The sequence below is a fragment of the Erpetoichthys calabaricus genome, chromosome 1, assembly GCF_900747795.2.
Source record: "Erpetoichthys calabaricus chromosome 1, fErpCal1.3, whole genome shotgun sequence".
Lineage (NCBI taxonomy): Eukaryota > Metazoa > Chordata > Cladistia > Polypteriformes > Polypteridae > Erpetoichthys > Erpetoichthys calabaricus.
The window spans coordinates 232,653,728-232,677,626 of NC_041394.2; the positions used below are offsets into that span (position 1 = coordinate 232,653,728).

At 38.0% G+C, this 23,899-nt stretch overlaps 1 protein-coding gene and 1 long non-coding RNA gene across 11 annotated transcripts in view; one reads left to right on the forward strand and one right to left on the reverse strand.

Annotated features, from left to right (window-relative positions):
* Positions 1 to 23,899, forward strand: part of LOC127528813 (uncharacterized) — a 97,556-nt gene that overhangs the window by 14,939 nt on the left and 58,718 nt on the right. The gene's annotated exons all lie outside the window — the stretch shown is intronic.
* The window catches only part of cadps2 (Ca++-dependent secretion activator 2), an 874,989-nt gene continuing 868,640 nt past the window's right edge, over positions 17,551 to 23,899 (reverse strand). For all 10 annotated transcript variants that reach the window (XM_051929794.1, XM_051929778.1, XM_051929757.1 and 7 more), the window contains one exon: positions 17,551 to 18,152. In XM_051929794.1, the coding sequence (XP_051785754.1) occupies positions 17,982 to 18,152 (171 nt within the window). In that variant the 3' untranslated portion in view covers positions 17,551 to 17,981. The remainder of the gene's footprint in view (positions 18,153 to 23,899) is intronic.

Here is a 23,899-nt window from a genome sequence, read left to right on the forward strand (position 1 = left end):
CTGGGCTAGTAACACTTCAGGAGAGGTCCACTGAATCAAAAAGGGCAGGCTCAGTTATGGGACACACTCTGGACCCCCTGGAGGTCGTAGCAACGGAGAGTATTAAAACAAAACTGAGTGCCATTATGAACAATGCTGCACATCCCCTCTCTGACACACTAACATTGAGGACTTTCACCCAATGAATCATTCAGCAGAAGTGTGTCAAGAAATGCTACTGGGCTCCTTTACAGTATACCAAAAGCAATATACCTGCATAACACCTCACTGTGACTGCCAAGTCTTAAGTTTCCTTTTTTCTTTTTAATTTTCTTCCTTTTTAGTCATCCTGTGTGTGTACAGACCATATTGTGTGTGTACGCATAATTTTTATTTATCTGTCTATTTAATGAGCTTCTATAAAAAGCCACACTTCCCCCTAGGGATAAATAAAATCTTATCTATCTATCTATCTGAACCATGCATCACACAGACATGCAGCCATTTTATTTAGTGCTATAGTTCTTTCTATTAATGGTGCTCAGACACTTGTATCATTTCATCAAGCTGGGAGGACGGGGAAGTTCTTAGTGATATCAGCCTGAAACACTGCATAATTCTATAGACAGTCATTTGGGTGTCACCAGGGGCCTCATGTATAACGTTGTGCGTACAACTCACACTATAAAATGGCGTAAGCACAAAGCGAGAATGTGCGTACGCACAGAAAAATCCAGATGCAGGAATCTGTGCATACGCAAACTTCCATGTTCTTCCGCTACATAAATCCCGATCAGCGTGAAAAGTAACACATGTGCACGCGCCTTCTGTCCCGCCCCAACTCCTCCCAGAATTACACCTCTGTGAATATGCAAATCAATATAAATAGCCCTTAAGCTCAGCCTTCTGTGAAAAGACAATGGGAAAAGCATGGGGGAAAATATAAGAATCTCAACGAATACCAATAGGAGGCAAAGGAAAAACGTACTATTTGTTGGTTTAAACAGTGGTATAATCAACAAAAGGAAGTTGATCGAGTGACAGAGTGTCGGAGAAACTCGAAAGTTCAAGTTCACAAAGTCGCACAGTGCCCGAAATAAAAAAGAAGTTGTCACATATCAAAGTCGCTGTGGAAAAGGCGAGTCGTAGCCCATCATCCGAGTGTCATATGAAAGCTTATTAGGGTACAGACAAAAAAAATAGGCACACAGTGGGGAAAAAAGCACAAAATGTCAACTTTAATCTCGAAATTTCCACTTTAATCACGTAGTTTATCTTTGTAATTAAAGTATAACATCATAAACTTCATCTTAAAATCATTTATTTTACTAGTTTCTCAAATCCCATCGTAACTAAAGTAGCACGTTAAATGCTTTGTTCTGTGTTTGATCTTCTATGTGTGTGAATCACTACGTGCTTCCGTTCTTTCTTTTTCTCCGACAGGACACAGAATCCATTACATCCGTGATATTACAGCTCTCTGAATAATTAAAATACTGAGATGTATACGTGATATCTTTTTCATGATGATAGGAGTTAAAGCATGTTATTAAACATGGGAACACGGTGGCGCAGTGCTTGTTCATGTCTCACGCATGAGGCTTGTGGCGCCATGCACGACCTTCGATGAAATAATTTATTACAGAAGTACTGTCTCTTTCAAACGTACTAACCTCCAATTCCTGTCCTTACTTTTCTTTCTCCAAATACCCAATCGCCACACAATCAGCTCTGTAATAGACGTTAAGCCGTCTGTAAGCTTAGAATGCTGATTCTTCAAACCTTTTAAGGAACATTGAAATATCTTCGTAGTACATGTTTAATTATTCTATCCGTCTATCCTTCCAGTGTCGCGTCAGCACCAGCAATAATACAGTGCAAGGCAGGAACAATCCCTGAACTAGCTAGCGCTGCGGCACCATGTCCTCACATGTTTAATTATTAACAACACAGATTATTTAAATGAAGTTAAAGTTTTATCTGTATACTATAATCAACATATTTTGCTGCATTTTATCTTAAAAATGATATCGTCATCATACAATGCTTTATAAAGTGGTGCAGGTTGTGCAATATTATAATTGTAGTGCAAGTTTACAGTGGGGTAATTGTACTTGTAAGTATAAACAGTTTTAAAAGGAGCACTTGATGGACTGACTGAGTGCGTTTATAGTTCTTGGGATGAAACTTTTTCTGAACCGCGAGGTCCGTACAGGAAAGTCTCTGAAGCATTTTGCTGTGGCTGACGCAGCGTGTGCTTGATGCTGTATCTCGATAATTCTCTTTCCGATCAGCTGCTGCTGTGATTCCCCACTCAGATACAGTGATATAAATACTCCGAGTGGTGCAGTGAGAGTAATATGGAAAAAGATGATCCGCTGTGGCAACCCGTAACGGGAGCAGCTGAAAGAGGAAGAAGATGCAGTGAGAGTAACAACGCTAAAGCAGTTATGGTATTTGGAATACTATGGCTATTCCCTGGACCATTATATTGCTGCAGGTTAATTACAATCAGATGCATTACACTAATAAACAATATGCAGTTAGTTTCAGTGTATTTATAAAGCCGCGTCAGGAATGTGGATCTAAGAAAAAATGGGTAACTACACAGGAACAGTAGCACTGCTTTGATGCTGGGTGCTGCCAGTCTACAAAAGCGAGCGGAGAAATTGCGTACGCCAGGGTATGAGGTACCATGGAAATGTGCGTGGCTTTACGCCAAGTTTAGGTTTTATACATCGCAATTTGAGCGTGGAAACGTTCGTACGCAACATTTCTGTGTGTACGCACAGTTTATACATGAGGCCCCTGGTATGATCTGCAACCCATGGTGGCACCACTGTGTCAGAAAGCAACAATAGGGGGATATGGAAAGAAACAAGGGGCAAATTCTAAAAGGAAGGGCCTTTTCACATTTGGACATGAGGAGAGCTGGCCATTTATTTCCACTGTAGTCTGTGTGCTCCTCTCACTTTGGTTAAGTGTGATGGGATGAGAGGGCCAGTAAGTCAGTTTTGTTTAGTTAGGATTCTCTGTTGTTCCTATGTTGACCATCTCCTCTGGTGAACTCCTCTGATGTTCTATTATATTTCAGACTGATCTGTTAAATTTTTAAAGACTAATTTTCAGTAAGTAAGTAACCAAAAGGCTGAAAGCAATGCTTCTAATAAATGCATAATGCTATGGTGACAGAGTTCAAGGACCCTGGCTCAGTCGCTGTCTGTGTGGAATTTGCACATTCTCCTGTTTTCCATTTATTTATTTGGCTGGCGCCTTTATCCAAAGTAACCTACAACTTGTGACATACAATTGGTTAAATTTCTTTTATTTTTTCCAGTTGGAGCACAGGAGAGTTAAGTGACTTGCTCAGGGTCTCACAGTGTCAATGGTGGGATTTGAAACCACAGCCTCAGGGTTTGAAGTACAAAGCCTTAACCACTGCACCACATGGCCTGCCTAAGTATTCCAGTTTTTCTCTAACTTCCAGAAGATAGATTACAGAAAATAATTAGTGACTCTCAATTGGACTGGCATGTGAGATAGTGGATATGTGCATGAGTCTGCTTAGAGGTGGACTGGTGCCCCATCCATGGGAACTCCCACCATTAATTCAGTGTTGGCTCTCAGTAGCGGAAAACATGGGTTCAAGAGCGCATGTTTGGTGGGTTTTTAGGAACATTCTGCAGACAGCACAGTGGCTACAGCTGCAGTATCCTAAACCCAGTATCCTGTGCCATTGACAGTGTGGATTTTGCACATGGTGGGCTTCCTCCCACATTCCCAAAGATGTGCATGTTAGGTTAACTGGAGATGAAACTGGCCCTGTGCCCCATCATGCCTTTCACTCAATGCTGTTGGGACAGGCTGCACCCCCCAGCCAATACTGAATTGGACTAACTGGGTTTTGTGCAATGTGTTACATGAAGCACAGGGTCTTAGGAATGGAGATGCCTCGGAGGTCACAAGAAGGTATTTTGAAAAGAATCAGGATCCTACATGAAACAGATTACTACAAACAGTTAAAATGTCTTTGAACCATGTTCATTTTGTAGGCCAAACAAACATCATTACTGATTATGACAATTAAAATGACAAGTCACCGATGAAATAAAAAATCAGCCATGGTGCGTCGAGTTCTCCCTCCCTCATTTAGCATCGTCTTTCAACAACACCACATAGTGTTAAAGAGGTGTGCAGAATTTCAAGGAAGTCCTCACAGGGAATCCACTATCCAAATGCAAAACCATCAGTCTCTGTTTCTTTGCCATATGCATTATTAGAAATATCCAATGAAAAATACACACATACTGTATCCTGTCAAGCTGCCATTACAGAATGACTTATACACAGGGAGTTGGCCTGGGAAAACTTCTTGAAATAACAAAAAAGGCCCAAATCAGGATAAACCATTTAAACAGTGCAAGAAATACAGTGGACCCTTGACTTATGAACTCAATTCGTTCGCGAGGGCTGGTTGTAACTCAGTCCTTCACTTTTTTTCTCTTCACTGTCCTTTAAAGTATTTAATTAAACCCAATAGTGCCTGATAAATACACACAGGTGTAAATGGTCACAAGCTAAATGGAGAAATGCTGGTCTCATTTTGTCATTTGCATGTTATTGCTAATAAGGAGCAATTAAAAACCAAGAATACAGCTGTTTAAGACTAAAATAAGCAATAAGGGTTCAGTATCTTAACGAACGAGACAACTGAAGTGAAGCAGAAGTGATACTTGAGGAGTAAGTGCTTCTTATTAAGCAATTGGTTTGGAGCAAAAACCTGTAGCCACTGCGGCCCTCCAGGACTGTGATTGAGGACCCCTGATCTACAATTACATAAAAGGCACCTGACTGAACACATAACTTTTTTTTTTGTTTCATTTACTGCATTTAATGATCAAAGTTATCCAACAAAAAATGTGAAAATATGATAATGTAACCATCCCCCCATTTAAATCAACCTGTAATCAGAATCAGCAGAATGAACCAAGCCAGGCCCGATGTCTTCCTCACTTCTTTTGACTTTTACCATCAGAGTCAAGTTAGTAACCCAATTATATCAACAAACACATAATGCTAAAATCAAAGGAGATTCCTGAAGAGTTCAGAAGAGAACAGCTGTTAACATGTAACAGTTCAGAAAAGGCTACAATCCATTTCTAAGAATGTGGCACTTGACTGAACCACAGTGAGAGCCATAGCCTTTGAATGGACAATAACTGGAACAGTACACACACTTTACATGAGCGTCCAAGCCTGCCAAAAATTATTCCAAAGGCACAGAGTAAAACTACAGTGGATGTTGATAATTATATAAATAAATCCAAAGGACTGCAGACCACTTTTCCGTCAGCAAAGGTCAATGTTCATGAGTCAACAGTTAGAAAGGGCAAAAAGGGATTCGGTGGAGAGGGTTAGGGCGGAAACAACTGCTAATCAAGAAAAGTCAAAACATTTCTCTGTCATTTTTCAGAATGCACCAAGATTATCTCCAAACCCTTGGAGAGAGTGTTCTCTGGACACAGAAGACAAATGCAAAACTTTTTGTATAACATGGGTTCTGTTTTATCTTGTGTAGAGCAACACAACATTCCACCAAGTGTGTATGAACATCATAACAAGTGTCAAAAGTGGTGGTGGTGGTAATGTGATCGTGTGGGGGTTGCTTTGTTGCCTAATGACCTGGGCGTCTTAGCATAATTGAAGGAACCATTAATTTTTCCCTACATTAGAAGATTCATCAAGAAAAGTCTAGTCATCTACCCATGTGCTCTGGATGACACGTAGTTAGATCATACAGGAAGCCAATGACTCAAAACACTAACGCAAGTCCACATCGTGGCTGGGGAGAAGGAAAATGAAAGGTGTTCCTGGCTTAGTCCAGGTCATGTCTGAAAACTTACAGAATTAAAGCAAGGAATAATAATGTGCAAAAAATTATCTATAGAAATGTGTGAAGAATAATATAAAATTACAGGAAGGGACTCAGTGTAGACATAAGTGTGAAGGGGGCCACAATCAGTTATTAAGTATAAGTGGGCAAATACTCCTTCACACAGTGCCTGCTGGTGTTGGATAACTTTCAGTCATTTAAGACATTATCTCAGTTAACAAGTGTAAGCTTGGTCTCCTATTAGATTTCAGTTGAAGGCTGGACAAAATTCACTTTGGGAAACTTGCAGTAATTGATAAAATCAGGAGAGGGCCAATACATTTTCTAGATGCAGTATCATTATATAATCAGCAACACCTATGAAGGCTAAGATGACCAGTTTCCTCTCTGATGGGAAGATGCTCTGCGTTAGCCATATGTGTTGTCTCAAAAGTTCTTTACCAGTATGACAAAATGCAGAGGAAAGAATTCTCTTGAAATATTGTTTTACGAAAATCTTGTGTGCAATATAGTCACCGGAAATATCATCTGAATTAGCTGATGGAAGATAGCAGACATAACACTGTGTGTTCAATGTATAATTCATCTTTCATGTGGACAATACGGAATATCTCAATCCTAGCAATCGTTTGCTGGTTTTTGCCATTCTCATAAAGCCTTCTGCCAGTTAACTCAAATGCCATCAGAAGGCATTCATGCAGATTTTTCTAACTGTTGCAAGCATCTCAGCAGTTGGAGAGTGCCTGTCTTTGACAGTTTTTAATTTCATTCTTACTGTAAAAGCCAATCTTAGAAAGTTAACACTTTAAGTTAAACTCATATTAGTGTCTGCTTAATTTGAATAGAATATCATTTTCTTTCATTGCCATAGACAATGGTGTAGTCTTTTACCCCCTGTAAGTTAATAAGAGAGAGAACTTTCTTGCTGTAACTGAGATACAGCGTGTTAACCGAGTCAGTTGTTGTTTAGAACAGGTCCCAGTATACGGGGACTTCAAAGACACATATTCAATATAGAAATGGGACAGGCGTACAGTTTTCTGACCGTTTAGAAATGGTTCAACTGTATAAGTAACTAAAAGAATGAAACAAGATATAAGGCATAAGTAGAACTTTTCTTTTCTTGCAATACCAATCTTTTCTCTATTTTTGTGTGAACTGTTTTAGTTTGAATTTTTACTAAAATTTTTAAAACAAAGATATTTTGTCAGTGGAATCACTTCAACTCGTCAAGCTTTTGCCAGAATCCCATTTTGCATACTAGAGCTGCTGAGCTTTGTTAATTTTGGGAAACACAGCTACACTTACATTAGCATCACAAACAGGGCCCTCTTTTACTTTTACCAGTTGCATTGCTTGTCTAAACTGCCTTCACTCCATCGAGGCCTTTCAAAATGATGTGCTCGCTCAGTTAGTTTTAAAACCTTACAATGCATTGTCTGCCAGTTTCAAGCTGAATTACATGCTGTTTATTCTTACAAGAGTCAGAATGGCGAAGAGGATGCCAAACACAAGTAGTTATTTGTTGAACAGCTTCAGGTTTGCAGTCACTAATGTGCTTATTCATTATCTCAGATGATTAAAGTCGAAAACTTCTCTTTGTTTTGGAAAAAAAAAAAAGTTAAGAGAACTTCCCCACTTAGCATTTTGATGACTAATTTTAATTAAGCTATATAAAATACCACATTCAGGAAATTAACTGTTCTAGTTATTTTATAACCATGATTCACACCTACAAAGCAATTAGGCGGAGTTTGACAAATCTGATATTTATAAATGTTTTCTCCATTTTTAATGTAATAAGCCTTTGTTTTAAGGATGACCAGGAGTTTTGTTTTTACCAGTTAACCAATCTGTCTAGTTATTAACATCACACTCCATCATGGCATTTTAATGATCTAACTGCTTATTAGATCTTCTACATCTTTCAATTCCTATGTTTTGTTTTTTATTACAAAAATGATGTTGCCTGTTACTGCGGTGGGTTGGCACCCTGCCCGGGATTGGTTCCTGCCTTGTGCCCTGTGTTGGCTGGGATTGGCTCCAGCAGACCCCCGTGACCCCGTAGTTAGGATTCAGCGGGTTGGAAAAAGGATGGATGGATGTTGCCTGTTAAAAGCATAAGTTCTGAGATTTTTCTGTCAAATCCCCCCAAGTCATGACCTGTCAATCAGTGGTGGATGAAGTGGGACCCCAATGTCCATGCAAAGTATTTTGAGTAGGCTGGGCAAGCATCCTGTAAATGTAATCAATTAATTCATCCATTTTCAAATCCACTTTTCCTGAATTTACTGCAAAAATTGTGTTGTTAAGTGAAGCTTTTTTTAAATTTATTTATTTATATAAATCTTACTATGCCTGTTCTTTTAATTTGAAATGTTGTCTATTGGGCAAATGTCTAAACAAAAGTCTTAAAACTTACCCAATAGATCCATTTTCAAATCAGGAATGTTTCCAAATATTGATCTGTGTGCATATTATAAAACTGCATATCTGTGTCAGTCTTGGAGGAGAAAGAAAAAACAGAAGTGTTGCCAGTCTCCTTCTGTCGTATTGTTTCACCTTTCGGGTGCTGTGTGCTGTCATGAATACTGCAATTGCATTTTAGAGTGATTTGAACGCTTAGAGTGAGATATCTTTTCTCAGATGGTGGACAAATAAGTTATCATTTCATGCCCACTCACACACCCTGCCATCCTTACTCCTGCTGACACCAATTTGGAATCATTGATTCACCTAATTTTTGGGTTGAAGGAGGTAACCCCATTGGTTATTGCTTGGGGAGAAGGTGGAAAGTCCACAAGAACAACCACCAGGCATGAGATTCAAAGCCAAGGCGCTAGATCTGTCAAGCAGCAAAAGTTAATGACTGAACTACCGTCGTCCCACCTTACGTGAGAGCTAGCCGCTCATCTATGCAGTAGGCCGTGTTGCTACTAAACAAGATTTCCATTGCTAGTCCTATCTTCTCCTTCTTCTTTTTATGGCTGCTCCCGTTAGAAGTTGCCACAGCGGATCATCTTTGTCCATATCTTCTGCATCTTGCTCTGTTACACCTAAGTACTATACAGTTCTGTTTTTCACTCGACTTCACTTTCCGCTGTAGTGGAATGACTCAGCTAGATAATGTGTGGAGCCACAGTAGGCTTCAGAAATGATTGGGAACACTGGAATATCCTCTTAGGCTGCCAGTAGTGGCCTCTGGAAACATGAGTACCACAGACTCATAGATGAGTCCTCTGCAGGTTCTTAATGTGTCACACTACAAGCCGTAACTTCAAAACGCCACAATTACTGCAAGGGGATCAATGACAGAAACTGTAAACACTTGTTTGTTTCATTTTATTTTCACATCATGGATACACACATTTTGAAAGCTTTTAGGTAGAACAGCAATGTCATGCTAAACAGTTTCTGACATGTGTGTAATTTTGTGCTATTTTACTGCCTCATTTACTTGAAAATTCCGCCCACAATGACCACTGCAAACGGAGAAAAGAACAGAAAAAACAGAGCAGAGAATCTGTGGTGAAAGGGATTACTTCCAGTTTGCTGCCATTAACATACCTCAGAAATGTGAAAGGCAAGTTTTCTAACGTCTCAAAGTGGATATATTCACTAAGAGTTAAGGCTTCTTTTTCACCTTCGGCCCAATGCCCTGTAGACCCCATTTTAAACTTTAAGAACAGACATGTTCTTTATTTAATTATTAAAAACTACTTCACCTAATAATCCAATTTCCATTAGCAAATTAAGGCATAACATGGCTGTGAATGAATGACTTAGACTTGAAGAATATCAAAAGTATTCTTTCAATACATGTTAAATGGCATGGCTTATCTATTTCCAACCACTCTTTTACTGTTTTCGGCTAGTTAGAAACCTGAGCTGGTCCAAGAAAGATCACTAATTAAATTTTTAATAGTACTGTACTGTGTAATTTATGCAACACTTGTTTCATTAAAGATCTGCAGAAGCTGAACCTGTCACAATACCATGACCATAGCTGGTGTTCGTAAAAGACACATTACTCACAGCAGAACATTCAGAATTGGGAATTCACCCAACATGAAAGTCACTTGAGACAAGACATGTAACTGCAGAGAACCCACGAGTGTCCAATAAGAACATGCACACTCACACACAGTCAAGCGGGGACCTGAATTCAGATCTCTGAAGGCGTAAGGCAGCAGTGCTAACTGTTTTACAGTCCATGGTACACTATGCTAAGTGGGATCAATTCTATAATACTTTAAAAACAAACCAAACACAAACAAAACAAAAAAAGAGACGTCAATAAAGCCGTGGCAACATTCTGCATAGTTTGAAAAATGTGTCTAGAACAATTGACAGCTTATGAAAAGTATGGATTATAAATACAGAACTCAAAGGCAGTCAAAATCCTTAACTAGAAAGACTGAGCGTGCAAAGGCAATACAAATGATGACAGCTCTTTGTTAGATTTTTAAGTGTTCTGATATAATTGTTAAGTTTTGTACGTGCGTCACAGATCAAAATACCTTTTCAATAATTTTACATGTCAACACGGAAATGTATTTGAGTCTTTTTCAGCATTATATTCAGCAATGTTTAAATTACAACAGAAAAAGAATTTTTCCGGTCTGACTTACTCAAAATAATTATGTGTTACTGCCATCTAGCTGAAAAACATACCAGTCTTATGAAGGGATACTGTCTACATTCATCAGATAGACAAAACAGTGAGAAACTCTAAAAATAAACCAGTTCAACAGCAGGATTACATTATATAATACAGAGATCTTTAAATTCTTGTCATCCCATTTTAAGGAGGAGATATTCTGCACAAGTCAGTGTGCTCTGTGTACAGTACCATGAAAATGTGGCATTAAATATAACAGCTGCCTCATCGCACTGGAGATGGGCTTCAGGAAAGTGAAATACATTGTACAAATGAGAAAAAGCGCAATATACATGTAAAGAATTATTAATTATTATTATTGTTACAATGAGGAGCTCAGATATTCACTGCAGAAAAGCTTATTGAATTTAGGCTTAACATATATTCTAGTTGGAGTTTTGAACAGTTGCATCTGGCTTTTCCCCATTTGGCTCACTCAGAACTGGTATAGATCTTACACCAACTATTGCAGCTTTGTGCTTAAGACTTCGGACTTTCACACGCAAGGTTACTAGTTCTTTCCCCAACCAGTTTAACCTTTAGATGATTACAAATGCAAATAAACAAATGAATAATAAAAATAAACAACGCTCATGGAACAACAGACAGAATGAATATTCGATTATAATGTATTTGAATAATAGGCTTAGAGGAACAAAACAAAATGGTTAACATCCAAAAATCACAGGTACTTTAGTCTAGAAGAGGATTTCTCATTCACTGAAAATAAGTTCTAGAACCAGCATAAAGCTATTCATGCACATACTCACATAGGAATGGTTCAGAATCAGCAGTTAACCTAAAATTCATATTTCTGGGGTGTAGACAGAGAACAGGAGTACCTGTTGATAAATTAACAGTGGCACTGACATTAGGAGCACATGCAATGTCCACATAGCTAGTGACTAAGATGGGATTGGAGTTAGGGACACGGTTAGGTGGCTATATCACAATAATCTCATTCATTATGTTTAGAATATAAGATTGCCTTGTAAAAAGAGCTTAAAAGGTGAAAGACTAGAGTCATGTCTGTTAGAGAAGAACGTACAAAGATATATTTACCTATATACCTACACATATTTGTATAACACCAAAGATTATGGAAGCTATCTCTTTAAATATTATACTCCTAATAGTCACCACCTTAAATACGGCAGACCTTATTCTCAAGAAAACAAGTCACATTGGCCTACTGGGAAAGGCTCAGCTTAAGAACGCGTCAGGAATCGAACAGTGCTACTCAAAGCCTAAATAACAAAGGTTAATATAGCAACTTTTCACAGTTCAGTTAGTCAATTTAGAAATCAAGCATGATTGCTGAGCTGAAAAGACTCAGAAAACCTCTAATGAACTGTCTGATAAAATATGCAAAACCAAAGGGATAGGATCTTCTTTTATGGGCTGTAATTTAAGTGATGTTTTGACCCGAGATGTGATATGACAGAGGCTTCTGCTCTGAAATATCCAATTAAATCATAAAGAGGTATGCTTTTCTAAGTAATTAAGTAGTAAGCTGGAGACCTTTGGTTAATTGTAACTAAAATTAAGATAAGAAACATGGGAACGAAATTAAAATGGTAATCATAAAAGGAAATTTATTTTACACATTATATAGTTTATACAGAAATGCTGTACTATATTTTTTATATATATACACACATACATATATACACACACACACATTTAGAACACCTATTACAGGCTTAAAATGTAATTAAAATTTACTTGGGCCATACACAATGAACTAATAAGGCTTTACGTCTGGGCTTTGGCAGGGCACTCAAGGACTGTGAGAAACTTGTCCCAAAGTCACTCTAACATTGTCTTGTCCTGTACGCTTCGGGTCACTATGATGCTGAAAGGTGAACCATTGCCCTAATCTGTGGTTGTGTGTGCTCTGAAGCAGATGTCTTCATGGACATGTCTGCATTCATTCTTCCATCAGTTCTGACCAGTCTCCCTGTCCATGAGAAGCATTTCCATATTGTTATGCTGCCACCACTGTGCCGCCCCATAGGGATGTTATTAGGCAAATTATAAGCTGAAATGCAATGAATGACCTAAACAGTGAACATGGTAAGCAGTAAATTGACAGAGACTTAAACTTAAAGTTTAGGTTAGCAAAAACTGAAAATAGGAAATTTCAAAATATTACAAACTAGCCAACCCGTGGCGTAGCATACACCGCATAATTATGTATTGATGGGTGAACACTTCCTGAAAGACACAGTTGTCCAAATGGGGTGGGTTTGAGGATATGACTGTAGGTGAATGAAAAGATGGAACTCTGGAGAGAGCAACATACAACTGTCGTGACTGAAAACTGGGTTTGTCAGATACAGGCATAGCGTTTTGAAAGTGTGTCCCTGTGCCTTATTAATTGTCATTGCAAAGGCCAATCTAACAGGAAATTGTCTGCGTGTAAAAGTAAAAGGCAAATTTGAATCTGATGGGGTCAGGGATTCTCTCTATCTCGCGCCTCTGTGTGTGTGTGTGTGAGTCTCACGCGTGCCTGTGTGCTGTAAGTGAATGAAAAGATGGAACTCTGGAGAGAGCAACATGCATTTGTCCGTGACTGAAAACTGGTTTTGGCAGATACGGGCATATCGTTTTGAAAGTTTGGCCCTGTGCCTTATTAATTGTCATTGCAAAGGCCAATCTAACAGGAAATTGCGTGTAGAAGTAAAAGGCAAATTTGAATCTGATGGGGTCAGGGAAATCTGGGGAATAAGGACAGTTTGTGAGGTAGCAGCTGCGATTGTTTTACACTCCAGTACATTGCGATGAATGCTGAGGACAGTCCGTCTAGTGCCATTACAGAGACTTCTTGCTGGCATGAGGTTTCTGAGAAGCATGACGACTGAACCAATTTTAAGTTTGACTTTATGCGGAGGCATGCCAGTGGGAGTAATGGCTGCCTGGCGGGTCATGGGAATAACGCCGCCGGATCGCCAGTCGGCATTGTTTATGGTCGGAACTACGATGGTATGTGATCTTCTTCGAACCTCTGACTTTCGTTCTTGATTAATGAAAACATTCTTGGCAAATGCTTTCGCTCTCCCATGAATTGTTGGCTCTGTAGTACGTGTGCCATGGTCAGCTTGCTAGTGAATTGTTGGTGGGCGGGGCTCGGCCTTGCGTGCGTCTTGCTTGCCATGGACTTAGTGAATTATATATATAGATGGGCCTTCTTTAGCAACTAATAGGCTACAACCTACAGATGTTCTGCATCTTTAAAGTAAATTAAGCCTTGCAAGTTAAAGCAAACAATTTGCACAGGTGTCCCAACTTTGCTGATTACTTAAGAAACCTCTGTCTGTCTTAAAGCAGAGTTGGAACAGACTGCGTTACTACACTTGCTGAAGTACTACTTGGACAGCATTACACTGTAGTAAGTTGTAAATTCCAGTGATAATGACAAGAAAATGGCCATTAACAAATGAAACGAGACAGAGCATTATTAACCTTAGATGTGTAGGCCTTTAATTTGGAGAAATTGCAAAAAAAACAAAACAAAAACCAAAATTAAAAAGTCAGTGAGTATGGTGTCCTGCACAATCCAAAGGTAGTTTCTTAGTTTTTACCGTGAAGAGGAGAAGTCTCCTCTTCACAGTAGAAACTGACACTTGCTTTTTTCAACCACTGTTAAGCTGTGCTTGAAGTTGTTGTGCTGTGAGGTGCCTATCATGCAAGCTGGTGACCCTCAGAAATTTGTCTTCTGATTGGGTTGTGACTTTGGGTCTGTCAGATCTCTTTTTCTCAGAGTTTCATCCAATTTCCAATTGCCTTTGGACTGACTCTTTGATTTTGTTTGCAATTTCTCTAAATAAAAGGCTTACCCTTGTCTCATTTAATTTGTTAATTGCAGTTTTCTTTCCATTATCACTGGAATTAACAACTTTTTACAGCGTAATATTGTGCAAGTAGTACTTCAGCGAGTGTAGTAACACAGTCTGTTCCAACTCTGCTTTAAGACAGAGGTTTCTTAAGTAATCAACAGACGTTGGGACACCTGTGCAAATTGTTTAAATTGAACTTACAAAGTTTAATTAACTTTTACTTGATGCAGAACATCTGTAGGTTGTAACCTATTAGTTGTTCCCTGAAGTAAGCTCATTTGTAATATTCTGAAATTTCATTTTCTTCAGTTTTTGCTAACCTAAACTTTAAATTTAAACCACTGGCAGTTTACTGCTTACTTTTTCAGCATTTTAGGCCAAATACCACTGCATTTCAACTGATTAAATTTGAAGAAAAACCAGAAAGACTGAGGTGTTCTAAAAATTTTGACCAGTAGTGTATACTGTATATATTGTCACGCTTGGGTCACAGATTTGCACAGAAACACAGGAGGTTGTAGAGACAGGAAGTTTATTCAAACACTGCAAACAAACATGTCTCTTTTTCAAAAGTTTAAACGTGATCCTTGACAAGACGGAGATGACAGTTCTATCTCACAATTAAAAGAATGCAAACATATCTTCCTCTTCAAAGGAGTGCACGACAGGAGCAGGGAAGGTCAGAGAGAGAGAAAAGCAAACAATCAAATATCGACAGCTGCTGTTTGGACTTTTAAGTCTGCAAAGTACCACGCGGATCGCGCAATAGATCAGCCTAAGCCCGACAAGCGAGGGAGCAATGTGAAGGTAGTCTTTCAGCATCTTTTTTTAACCTGTAGGGGTGCATTCAGCCCCCCAGCTCACAATATAAATACAATTTAGAAATAGGGAAAAGGAAAGAGCTAAAAACAACTACAGAATTATTATAGAACAGAATGTCCTTTTAAACTAAAGATGGAAGGGCTGAATGTCTGTGTCAGCGCTACTGGAGTGTAAAACCTTTTTCTTGATTGATTACACTTTAACTGTATTAATACATGCTATAAAATGGACAGGAAAATAAGTTAGCCAACTGAGTATTCATTTTATGTTATTGTAATTTGGTTTGTGTTTAGATAAATGAAAGGATCATTAATTTTCTGGTGTCAGAGGCTGTCATACATTGAAGGGTGATGCAGGATTAGGGACATGAACTACAGGATGGCAGGGACTTCATGTCTACTACAGGTAGTCAGACCTGTTGAAGCCCCGTCACCAGGCCTCAAGGTGTGGAATGAGCCTTAAGCATGGGTGGCACGGTGGCACAGTGGTAGCACTGCTGCCTTGCAGTAAGGAGACCTGGGTTCGCTTCCCGGGTCCTCCCTGCGTGGAGTTGGCATGTTCTCCCCGTGTCTGCATGGGTTTCCTCCTACAGTCCAAAGACATGCAGGTTAGGTGCATTGACTGACTGACCTTAAGCGTGCTAAGGTCAGCACAACCTTCAGATCTCTCATTGCTATGCCCATGCTATGGACACTCCTTATGATCACGTAATTAGATAAAGAGAAAGTACAAAATGTAACAAAATATAATCTGATTTATTTTTTATGTATGGTTTGATGTCCGTGAATGACTATTGAGTGACTCAGCAGCATAATTAAGTTTACTCCCACTTGTATAAATTGAATGCTTTTATTTTTCAATATGTATTGAAGAGGCACATGATGTAAAATAAGGAATTATCTAAGCAGCAAATTTCACTATTCACAGCTTTGCCTGTCTAAAATTGAAATGTAGTACTTTTTATGTACGCACGGCTCTGCCTTGATTGCATTAGGAATTATAAAACCTGGCACAGCAAGAATGAAGTATTTCAGCTTTTTAGTTTTTGCATTTGTTTTTGCACCTTATGTCAGAGAAGCATGAGTATCTTTTGGGACCCTTTATTCACTGCTGGAATTCCGAGTCATTGATTATACCTGGAAAGAGAGGCTGGGGTGTTAACACTGCCAAAGGCAACTGCCAAACCAAGCAGAACTGACAGCTTGCATTGCAAGAGGACTGGAAGAATATTTCAGTACATATTCCAACAATTGCCACAGTGTGCACAATGCAAGCTGATGAGATGACAAAAAAAGAAATCAAAAATCCCATAAGCGGAAGATGAGGGGGTGGCCGACAGTTTGAAATTTCAAAATGCAACTTTGTTTCTGGGCAGTAAATATTCAGACCATTTTCTAGGAAACGGTTTCACAAACAAATATAATTAATTGCTCAAATCAAGACATATTTACTTTCTAGGCTGAGCAGAAATCTGTTACCACTGGTCAGTTGTACTGCTTCTTCACTTATTCAGTTGTCTGTGTTCCATTTTGTTTATTTATCTCTCTTCTTCCTATTTAACTATAATACATGTTTGTGCTGAATCCATGACTTTCATTTGATAAAAATAATTATGAAACTTGCTTGCTAGTGCCAGTGTCAAGTTGGACTGATTAGAAAACTTAGTCATATGAAATTACTGGCTTCCATTTATCGCTGGATGAAATGCATAATCATTAAATAGTAAAACAGTATATTTAAAAAATAAATAAAAAGTCAGTATCTGTTGTAAAAATGAATGATAAACTAATTAATCAATATTCATTCACTAGTGCATTTTTGCATTGCATTCTTTTTCATTGTTACAGCAGATAAAAAGTGAAATCCACACATGTAAACAAATGAAAACACTTTATTACGACAGCATAAAATATACATCTGAAGAAGGTGTCAAGGTGATCTATGAATCTTATAAAGTTGAAACCATGTATCATTATCAAGCTTCATAGTGGACTCAGCTAAGGCAGACCAACTGAAGGACCCCACACTATTAAACATCATTAATTCTTCAAGAAGAATGCAGTGAACTATACACAAGACACCTTAGGAATGTACAGTATGAGCCTATTAATACACACGGTAGGGTTAGCCATCTTCAGGTCATTTTTGATACTGAGCAGAAGCACAAACATAGAGAAAATAACTACTGTCCAAACAATGATGGATATAGTGCTTTAATCCATTGCCCCTAAGATTAAAAATATCCACAAAACTATTACAATTTTACCTAAGGCTTGTGTCAGAATTAAGACTCTGAAACAAAGACATCATGTTTGGCAAACCCGCACAGTGACACAGCTTTTTTTTAAAAAAAAAAATTTAAATATATTTTTTGAAAGAAGAACCTAATAAGTCACTTGTAAAGAGAACATTAATTGTAATTTGCAAAATACATTGCAACTTACAGTAAGACCAGCCATTCATTGTACATATCTGCAGTTGATTCACCTTTGACAACAAATATGATACAAAGAATCATGATTATAAAAGAAACCAGAAAACATTTAAAGATTTAGAATGAAGATGCTAAAAATTACCCCCATGTTGTCGATTTCCCATTCTTACTTTCTCAGACTTTTTTGTAGTATAAAGTTTACCTACATATCCTTGGCTTTATCGTTCCCTTTACTATTTTTCAAAATTGCTATGAATACAAATGTAGCACATACAAAAATGTGACCATTAGCTTACAGTGAGAAAAATTGGCACAGTTTGATCACATGTTATTCATCCTCATTTCATTCTGATGTTATTCATCCTCTTCATCACTGTCTCTCATGGAAATTCCTTGAAGACCACTACCATCAGTTACTGACACTGTGGCCTCCTCCAAAGTGAGCCGGTTGTAAATGGTATCATAGGCTTTGTTGTTCAGGGTTCCTTCTAACACACCTTGCAGTCTGAAGTCACGGTAAGTCTTCTGCAGCAAATACAATAAATACAAGATAAGAAAAGTTCATTTGATTATGTCGGTGAATTGATGGATCATTTTAAAAACAAGGCTGAAAGTAACTTAAATGGTAATGGTCTACTGTGAGGTCCACTTGCAAAGATGTTAGTTAGACTGTGAGCTACAAGGTTATTAGCTCCATCCTTGCTACTCACTCATCACGTGTTAATAAGCAAGAACAATCCTCTGCTAGAGCAGCAGTTCTAGAAATGTGCTCTCCATTACAATATACCTCTGATTTGGATAAGGGAGCACAGTAATCATTTTAATAAATAAAGATATTGTAATACAAATACCATCAAACCTGCAAACTTTTAAGTAAAGAAGAACCTTAGATCAGTTTTACCTGTCTTCTGCATAACATAAAAACCCAAAGAGACTAAATGATAATTGAACTTGACAGAGTGTGGATGGGGACATCACCAGAATATGGAAACAAAATTGTTGTAACTTTCTCAGTAGTGAAATTGCCCCAGTCCAATTTACCTTCCATTTTATTAATGAGTGTGTATTTGACCATTTAACTGAAAAAAAAAATTCTGCTAGAAGCACTCAACACCTTTCCCTGTTCAAGTTTGCAATTTTCTGTGCCAAACATGCACTTCAGTCCAGGAAGGCCACTTGGACATTCACTTCGCACACCTTTTCAGGCTGCTGTGTCTTTTTTTACAGTGTGATTGCCAGGAGTGTACACATCACTTCAAATGTCATCTCATTAGGCTATATATGTAAAATGTAAAAAATGCTTTGCTTGATTTAACTGTAATCTGGTGATGTTATAGAAAGAAAATTAGCTGACCTGTGGTTTTTTTAATTTGTCAACAACAATACTGTAGTGAGTAGTCCTTTTATCGGTGCAGTACGGAGATGAAGTCAGAGAGAAATAGTGCTAGCTGGCTGTTTGGGGCTTGTCACTTTATGCAAATAAAGGCTGTCAGCAGAAGCGGTGAGTAGGGCACACAATAAGCAGCAGTGACCAACAGGATGGATGAACGAGTGAAGAAGAGATGATGTCCTACACACGGTAAAGACAGGATTACATGTGGCATGGAGAAGTAGATGTGAAGCTAATGAAGGAAAATTCAGCAAGGAAGATGGGGTTAGGAGGTGCTCTATTTACAGTTAGGTCCATAAATATTTGGACAGAGACAACTTTTTTCTAATTTTGGTTCTGTACATTACCACAATGAATTTTAAATGAAACAACTCAGGTGCAGTTGAAGTGCAGACTTTCAGCTTTAATTCAGTGGGGTGAACAAAACGATTGCATAAAAATGTGAGGCAACTAAAGCATTTTTTTTAACACAATCCCTTCATTTCAAGGGCTCAAAAGTAATTGGACAAATTAAATAACTGGAAATAAAATGTTCATTTCTAATACTTGGTTGAAAACCCTTTGCTGGCAATGACAGCCTGAAGTCTTGAACTCATGGACATCACCAGATGCTGGGTTTCCTCCTTTTTAATGCTCTGCCAGGCCTTTACTGCAGCGGCTTTCAGTTGCTGTTTGTTTGTGGGCCTTTCTGTCTGAAGTTTAGTCTTCAACAAGTGGAATGCATGCTCAATTGGGTTAAGATCAGGTGACTGACTTGGCCATTCAAGAATTTTCCATTTCTTTGCTTTAATAAACTCCTGGGTTGCTTTGGCTGAATGTTTTGGGTCATTGTCCATCTGTATCATGAAATGCCGCCCAACCAATTTGACTGCATTTAGCTGGATTTGAGCAGACAGTATGTCTCTGAACACTTCAGAATTCATTCGGCTGCTTCTGTCCTGTGTCACATCATCAATAAACACTAGAAGCACTCAACACTCAACTCAAAAAAGTGCTTGTCCCATTGCCACTGGCAGCCATGCACGCCCAAGCCATCACACTGCCTCCACCGTGTTTTACAGATGATGTGGTATGCTTTGGATAATGAGCTGTTCCACGCCTTCGCCATACTTTTTTCTTGCCATCATTCTGGTAGAGGTTGATCTTGGTTTCATCTGTCCAAAGAATGTTTTTCCAGAACTGTGCTGGCTTTTTTAGATGTTCTTTAGCAAAGTCCAATCTAGCCTTTCTATTCTTGAGGCTTATGAGTGACTTGCACCTTGCAGTGCACCCTCTGTATTTACTTTCATGCAGTCTTCTCTTTATGGTAGACTTGGATATCGATACGCCTACCCCCTGGAGAGTGTTGTTCACTTGCTTGGCTGTTGTGAAGGGGTTTCTCTTCACCATGGAAATGATTCTGCAATCATCCACCACTGTTGTCTTCCGTGAACGTCCAGGTCTTTTTGCGTTGCTGAGTTCACCAGTGCTTGCTTTCTTTCTCAGGACGTACCAAACTGTAGATTTTGCCACTCGTGATATTGTAGCAATTTCTCGGATGGGTTTTTTCTGTTTTCGCAGCTTAAGGATGGCTTCTTTCACTTGCATGGAGAGCTCCTTTGACCGCATGTTGTCTGTTCACAGCAAAATCTTCCACATGCAAGCACCACACCTTAAATCAACTTCAGGACTTTTATCTGCTTAATTGATAATGACATAACGACGGACTTGCCCACACCTGCCCATGAAATAGCCTTTGAGTCAATTGTCCAATTATTTTTGAGCCCCTGAAATGAAGGGATTGTGTTAAAAAAATGTTTTAGTTGCCTCACATTTTTATGCAATTGTTTTGTTCACCCAACTGAATTAAAACTGAAAGTCTGCACTTCAACTGCATCAGAGTTGTTTCATTTAAAATTCATTATGGTAATGTACAGAACCAAAATTAGAAAAAAGTTGTCTCTGTCCAAATATTTATGGACCTAACTGTAGGTAGAGTTTAGGTGTTAGATGTTATGGCTGTGAGCATAGGTGTTACTTTGCTAGAAGCAAAAGGGGAGGGAGGGAGAAGCAGAGGAGGAAGTGAAGTCCTCAGGTCTAAGATAAGTCAGGAGTCACAGCATCCCTCACACAGTTTAAATGCTAGCACAGATCAGTTAAGGCATGCTCCATGGAAATAACAGAAAAGGGTGGACAGTGTGCATAGTTCACACCATTATTTCTTGTCATCTGTTCTTTTCTGTACAGACCTTACTTCTCTTCTCTTTTGAGCCTCACTCCTTCATAAACTTTTTTCCCCTTGGTTGCCTACATTAGCAATTCATGTGTCTTCTATTCTCCACACATGAAGAGGTCACTATAATATATTAACAGGAAAAAAACAACACTAAACTTAAAAACATTCAGTTCACTATATGGACTTTGTAAATGTGCAGCCTATAAATGTCCCTGCTCTTTCTAATAAGTTAAAGTAAAACTTGATTCAGTGTTAGAACTTTATTGTCTGCCTATAGTGGTTGGGGTAAAGGCATATTAATAAAATTAAAAAAACAAATTACAAAAAAAAAATGAAAAGCTTAAACAGTCATGTGAAAAAAACACAAAAACAAATGCTGAATGAATGATGTAAAGAAACAAAAATGAGAAACATTAAATAATAATAATGATGATGATGCTATAGTATTGCAAATTCAACATTTTTTTAAATATCCTAATATTATGTTAATCTTCTTATTACTTCTATTACTAAAACAATATGTTAACACATACCCCTAAATTCCATATCTGAATGCAAAAATCAAAAATATAACCAGATAAAAGAAAAGCTTGCTCACCTGCACCCATTGACCTTGCTGTATGTTTCCTGGTTCTCTGAGAGTGATCAGGAAATTTGCAACATGACTATGTGCTTTGTGACTTTTTTCAAAGTAGTGGTATTGTCAAATGTACAGAGCCCAGAAAAATTCTTATTTTGAGTTACATACAAGCATTTTTCTTTCATGGTCTAATTTATCTCTGTGTGTCCTTACCTCATTCATTCATTGCCTATTCTGGAAAGTTTCCTTAAAGTAGGGCAAGAGGGTCAACTTGTCAAACTCTTTATGGGTGAGTAAACCTACCTTTATCGACAGTTTGGTTGTACCTTGAATAATTTTAACCCTATATATAAGTATACTTCAGATAGGTTAATCACTGTTTGTTGACAACAACATGACTATGTTCATAAAGAAGGACACTGTCGCATCCAACCTATAGAAATTCAAAAATATCTCAACAGACAACCATGATGTTGTTATGTATGATGTTTTTGGGAGATATATGCTAAGCACGCTCATTTTGCAGTAATTGCTTGGACTGAGAATACTCTTGTTGCCCCTCAACAGTTTGTCCCTCCCTCAGTTTCATTGCAGACTTTTATGTATTCAGAGATCTATGTTTACATAATGGTTCTAGATACAAATGCATGTCTTAGTTCAAGAGTTGACATGCATGGAACCTGGGATGGTTTTCTGCTGCTGTAGTCCATCCAATTTAAGGTTTAATGTATTGTTTGTACAGGGATGCCCTTCTTCACACTGTTGTTGTAAGGAGCTATAATTTGAATATTTGTAGCCTTTCTTTTAGCCTGAACAATTCAGACCATTCTTCTCTAAGCTTTCTCATTAACAAGATGATTTTTGGCCACATAAGTAACACGTGCTTGATTCTTTTTGTTTGTTGTACCATTCTCTGTAAAATGTAGAGTCTGTATATCATGACTGTTTATGAGAAACGGGAACTATGTCTGGCACGAACAATCATATCATAGTCAAAGTTGTGTCTGGTTGAACATGACCTAATCCTCTTGAACTTGCCTGTATGCTTTATATATACAAAGTTGTAGCCACATTACTAGCTGTTTGAAGGAGCTGACTCCTTTCTTTGAATTAACAAGCTAATATATATTAAAAGAAACACCACTCAAGTTATAGATGGGAGCTGGATCATGCAAGAAGGTTGCAGTAAAATGTCACACAAGACTGTTTAGACCCAAATGTCAGTTTCAAACCTCTTGTCTGCTGCCCCATGTTATGAACTTGAGAGTCAAAGAGTTAAAAAGTCCTAATAATTGCTCAAAATGTCCACTAGAGGGGAAAACATAGCTAGTCACACAAAAAGGCAATAAACAATCTTATAGTTAAACATTTATTTTAACAAAAATGCTTTATGGCACATAAATAAACTCTGAGGAGCACAAAGGCACAGAAGACAATGACTCCAAAAGGAAATCCCAAAGAATGGTCAAAAATAGAGCACAGGTTCAAAATCCAGTAAATCACAAAAGCACAATAACACACAAGCACTAGAAAAACTCACCAGATCATAAATACATTTGGAATGAACCGCAAGGGACTTTGGTTAAAAATTGATGGATGGATGGATGATTGACTAAATGGATCATTCAGGGAAGTATAATCAGTTGTCTTTCTGCACAACTAAAAGAATGAGTATGGAATGTGAAAGCAAGAGCTGGATAAGTACCAGGGTACCTACACTAATGTACCTGCTGCGCCTCATACTAGTGGAGCCTGATTAAATCAGCTACATTTCCTTTTATAGAAGTGAATACCAAGGATTTTAGTTAAATTACTTCCTGAAAATCTAGAAAAAGAGATAGTGGACAATTCAACATATCCTTTCTTCATTCAATGAATGTCATAAAAATCAACATTTTTTGTATATTGCAAATGAGGAATATGTTGCCAAGTAATTAATGAAGACTGAGAGACAAATGTGACAGAGGTGAATATAAACAGTGTAAAACCATACGGAGAATGAAAAATAATAAATGTAATATATATATAAAACAAATACTTTCAAATATGTATTGTGTATATGCAGTTTATATATATATATATATAAA